Source organism: Littorina saxatilis, linkage group LG14, assembly GCF_037325665.1.
Source record: "Littorina saxatilis isolate snail1 linkage group LG14, US_GU_Lsax_2.0, whole genome shotgun sequence".
Classification (NCBI taxonomy): Eukaryota; Metazoa; Mollusca; class Gastropoda; order Littorinimorpha; family Littorinidae; genus Littorina; species Littorina saxatilis.
The window spans coordinates 24,746,476-24,751,675 of NC_090258.1; the positions used below are offsets into that span (position 1 = coordinate 24,746,476).

Below are 5,200 nucleotides of genomic sequence, written 5' to 3' on the forward strand. Positions count from 1 at the left end.
AATACGGCGGAAATTTGCCTTTCGGCGGACAATTCCCATGTCTGCTTCTACATCGATTCTGCTAGACTTGTCCTCCATTCTCACCAACAATAGGTAGATTGAAAGAGAACATACTTAACTTTGCTCTAGCAGTTACCGATTTTTTTTCTCAAAATGATTCAGAGTGTACAAACAACCGTTGGAAGTGAAAAGTTGACCGCGGCAAGACGAAAATCCGCGTTCAATTAACTATTAATTGGAAAATCTGCATTAATCAACTAAATGGTTGCTTTGATGTACACGTCTAGTGTCTTAAGCTCTCGCATACACAAGAATCAGTCAGATATGTGCTTTGTTTATCTCAAACGAAAACATATTCTCGAGGCACCCTCTGTTGCAATCCAGATCTGTCGCTGCCCGAATGCTGTCAGGACCGTTGTAAATATCCAGCATTTCCGCGGCTTGCACCATGAAGACCTTTTTCACTCTCTTTTGCCAAGTGTACGTCTAATTGTTACCTTTTTAGACCTGTTCTAACGTACTGTTGTTGAATAAACGTTCTAATCGACATTTAGAAGTCGAGAATACGTACTCGTAAAGGGATGTTGCTAGACATTTTCATGTTGGGACATTTGGCCGAAACTGTCAGAAAGCTTTAGGACATCTTGAAAAAAGTTCGGCTATTATTTTGGCTCATCCAAAGTCACCGCAACATTGAAGCACAAGACTCAAGAGGGGAACACCAATACATACAATCATTGTCTTAGGAACACAGATTACAGAGGCGGAGCAGTTTAGCCAGATGGGGGGGGGGGTTACAACCTGGGACCTGGGGTCCAGGGTCCCGTTTGGGGGTCTGGGGGGCAAAGCCCCCCTGGAGCTGAAGAATTTTAGCTATTTTATAAACAATTTGTGGCTTGTCCGTGGTTTTAAACAGGATAAACTGGTGTCAGCAGCCACTAATTATTTCTTTTAACATTAGTATTAAATAATGGCAATTTATCTTCACTGATATCTGCTCCCGATATCATATAGTATGGTTAGAAGGAAGACATGTCGCATACTGTGACAATTAAAAAAACAATTAACTTCCCCCGGCTTTACAGACAGAAAAAAGAAAAATAATTCACGGACAGAATTTCTTCTTTCTTTTTAGGGGGGGGGGGGGGGGCAGCCGGGACGGGGGGGCGGAACCCCTGTAACACCCCCCCCCCCCCTAATCCGCCCCTGGATTATATGTTGCATACTGCAACTGAAACAGTCAGCTTTGCTGATTTAACTACAACAGACGCCATGCAGTTCTCTGAAACTTTTTCAAACCTTTAACTTTCATTTCTTGAAAGTAGAACTCTTCCAATCTTGTGCAAATCTTGACAAACCTTGAGAAACATGACTGGTAAAACACCACTAAAAGACCGTGTAGGGTGAGCCATTTTGCTGGAAACCACGATTTGGAGGACGCTTTTTACATTTAGTCAAGTTTTGACTAAATGTTTTAACATAGAGGGGGAATCGAGACGAGGATCGTGATGTGTGTGTGTATGTGTGTGTGTGTGTGTGTGTGTGTGTGTGTGTGTGTGTGTGTGTGTGTGTGTGTGTGTGTGTGTGTGTGTGTGTGTGTGTGTAGAGCGATTCAGACTAAACTACTAGACCGATCTTTATGAAATTTGACATGAGAGTTCCTGGGAATGATATCCCCGGATGTTTTTTTTTATTTTTTCGATAAATACCTTTGATGACGTCATATCCGACTTTTTGTAAAAGTTGAGGCGGCACTGTCACACCCTCATTTTTTAATCAAATTGATTAAAATTGTGGCAAAGCAATCTTCGACAAAGGCCGGACTTTGGTATTGCATTTCAGATTGGTGGCTTAAAATATAATTCATGAATTTGGTCATTAAACATCGGAAACTTGTCATTAAAAAAAAATTGTAAACGATTCAAAAACAATTTCATCTTATTCTTCGTCATTTTCTGATTCCAAAAACATATACATATGTTATATTTGGATTACAAACAAGCTCTGAAAATTAAAAATATGAAAATTATGATTAAAATTAATTGTCCGAAATCGATTTAGAAACAATTTCATCTTATTCCTTGTCGGTCCCTGATTCCAAAAACATATAGATATGATACGTTTGGATTAAAAACAAACTCAGTACGCTAAAAAGAATAGAGATACAGAAACGCGTGTTATCCTGCTCAGCTCGACCATTACCGCACTATTCTGGCTTGTCGATTTCACTGCCTTTGCCACGAGCGGTGGACTGACGAAACTACGAGTATGCGGTCTTGGTGAAAAAATGCAGTGCGTTCAGTTTCATTCTGTGAGTTCGACAGCTTGACTAAATGTTGTTATTTCGCCTTACGCCACTTGTTTTCTCCTCTCTGTGTCTCTGTCTGTGTATCTCTTTCTGTATGTCTGCATCTTTGAGTCTTGGAGACTTGAGTCTTGAGTTTGTCTTATGTGTCTGTCTGTCAGTGTCTCTGTCTCTCATTCTCTCTCTCTCTGTCTCTCTCTTTCTCTCTCTTTCACACACCCCTCCCATCCCCCATCCCTCCCCACCACTTTCTCCACCCTATTCTCACCCCCCCCCCCCTTCCATCACCACCCCACCCCTTCGACCTCACGCCCCTCCCCCCTTCCCACCTAGTCATCATGCAACATACATCGTTACCATCGAGGACAAAAAAATAAATAAGTAAGCTTATAACCCCTCGCAAGGAAATCCACGGCCGTACGTGTTTTGCCATACACGAAATAGCTCGTTTCCCTTCAAAAAGCCTATACATTGGAACAGAGAGTAGAAAAAGAAGCCTAAAAGTAGTCAAGGTGAACCGCAGTTCAAGCATTACCTGGCCTAATTGGCAACATTCAGGCGGCGTCTACGAGCTAATCCGTCAAAATCCGTGCACAGCGGTTGAGGCGAGAGTCGGAAACGGGTGTGCACTGGGCACACAATACACCTGTGAAAAAGAGGGATATGGAGACGTGCTTTTCTTGTTGCCATTAATACTGCAGTGGCGACAGCCCTATGTGATGGGGCTTATCCCTTTCATAGTCCGCGTCAAGTCATGCACTTTTCGCATCACTACCCTTCGTTTCAGTCCCGCGTTGGCACTGTCGCTCAATATTGCTTATCAGCTTACACTGTCCCCTCCGCCAAACAAAAACAAGTCGCGTAAGGCGAAATCACAACAACATTTTAGTCAAGCTGTCGAACTCACAGAAAAAGACTGAACGCACTGCTTTTTTCACCAAGACCGCATACTCGTAGTTTCGTCAGTCCACCGCTCTTGGCAAAGGCAGTGAAATCGACAAGCCAGAATAGTGCGGAAATGGTCGTGCTGAGCAGGATAACACGCTTTTCTGTATCTCTATTCTTTTTAGCTTACTGAGTTTGTTTTTAATCCAAACATATCATATCTATATGTTTTTGGAATCAGGGACCGACAAGGAATAAGATGAAATTGTTTTTAAATCGATTTCGGAAAATTAATTTTATTCATAATTTTTATATTTTTAATTTTCAGAGCTTGTTTGTAATCCAAATATAACCTATGTATATGTTTTTGGAATCGGAAAATGACGAAGAATAAGATGAAATTGTTTTTGGATCGTTTAATAAAAAAAAAATTTTTAATTACAAGTTTTCGATTTTTAATGACCAAATTCATTCATTAGTTTATAAGCCACCAAGCTGAAATGCAATACCAACGTCCGGTCTTCGTCGAAGATTGCTTTGCCAAAATGTCAATCGATTTGATTGAAAAATGAGGGTGTGACCCTCATTTTTCAATCAAATTGATTGAAATTTTGGCAAAGCAATCTTCGACGAAGGCCGGACTTTGGTATTGCATTTCAGCTTGGTGGCTTAAAATATAAACAAAAAATGATGTGACTATGGCCGCTGCATGGAACGTTTCTTTCTGAGAGCAAATTCTCTACTTTTTATGGTTCGTTTCCACAAAGAACTGGTACTCCAGAGGTCCGGGAGTAACGAATCACATAAAAAAAACTCAAACTAATTGTTGTGTCTGACTACAAATACATTCTATGGCATGTTACTTTCTACGAGACATGTACAAATGAATGAAGGCCTATGCAGAGCTGTCGACAATCGAACAAATCCAAGGAATCGCAAACATCGGTTCCCAAACTATGAATGACGATATGAGATAAAAACCACCATTTACGTTCGTCGATAGAAGACGCCTATTGCCACTATTGTGGTTTGCTTTTCGTCTTTTCACTGAGTTAGGCAAAAAAAAAAATAGGTCTGTTTACGGTAACCCGACCGACCCTAGTTTTTTCGCGCGACCCTAGACTTTTTTTTGGCATTTGGGGAAAAAAAAAAAAATCTTGTTTTTTGGGCAAAATAACGTAAAAAAATGGTTTTTTGGGGGGAAAAAAAAAAAAAAAAAAAAAAAATCCCGACCTACCGACCCTATTTTTTTGGCCTATGTTACCGTAAACAGACCTATTTTTTTTTTGGCCTTAAACACTTCAATCAGAGAATGTAAAGTGTCTGAGCACAAACCAGAAATAAAAAATCTGGCTGGCTTCCTGGACAGGAGCTTTGATTGTTAGAATTGAATAATAATGTTGCCTTTCGGTTTGGCTAGGTGTGGAGCGTTGTGCATGTGTGTGGAGCGTTGTGGCTAGGTGTGGAGCGTTGTGGCTAGGTGTGGAGCGTTGTGGCTAGGTGTGGAGCGTTGTGGCTAGGTGTGGAGCGTTGTGGCTAGGTGTGGAGCGTTGTGGCTAGGTGTGGAGCGTTGTGGCTAGGTGTGGAGCGTTGTGGCTAGGTGTGGAGCGTTGTGGCTAGGTGTGGAGCGTTGTGCATGTGTGTTTCCCCTTGTGTCATTTCCACGAGCAGAATTTTGATAATTAAGATGGTGTGGATCTGACATTTCTAAGATAAGATCAGATCAGATCAGATAATTTCTAAGATCAGATCAGATCAGATCAGATAAGAAAACTTTAATGTCCATTTTCATTGTGCATGGATATTTTTATTGTGGCACCCCATCGCATTATTTATGAAACGAACACAAAGGCAACGATCAAAAATCATAATCATACATGAATGCAACTAAACATGTAACTATTACTAATTGTCAGTGGCTGTACATTACAACTCACATCATAACAACAATTTGGTTTTCTAAATTGTCAGAAAGAGACATGTGAACACTAATGATCTAAACCTGAAAAT

At 40.8% G+C, this 5,200-nt stretch overlaps 1 protein-coding gene across 1 annotated transcript in view; it reads right to left on the minus strand.

Annotated features, from left to right (window-relative positions):
• The window catches only part of LOC138947414 (CUB domain-containing protein 2-like), a 37,390-nt gene extending 34,516 nt beyond the window's left edge, over positions 1–2,874 (minus strand). Inside the window, exon 1 of the mRNA XM_070318880.1 lies at positions 2,841–2,874. Within this exon, the coding sequence (XP_070174981.1) occupies positions 2,841–2,859 (19 nt within the window). The 5' untranslated portion in view covers positions 2,860–2,874. The remainder of the gene's footprint in view (positions 1–2,840) is intronic.
• Positions 2,875–5,200: the final 2,326 nt, after the last annotated feature.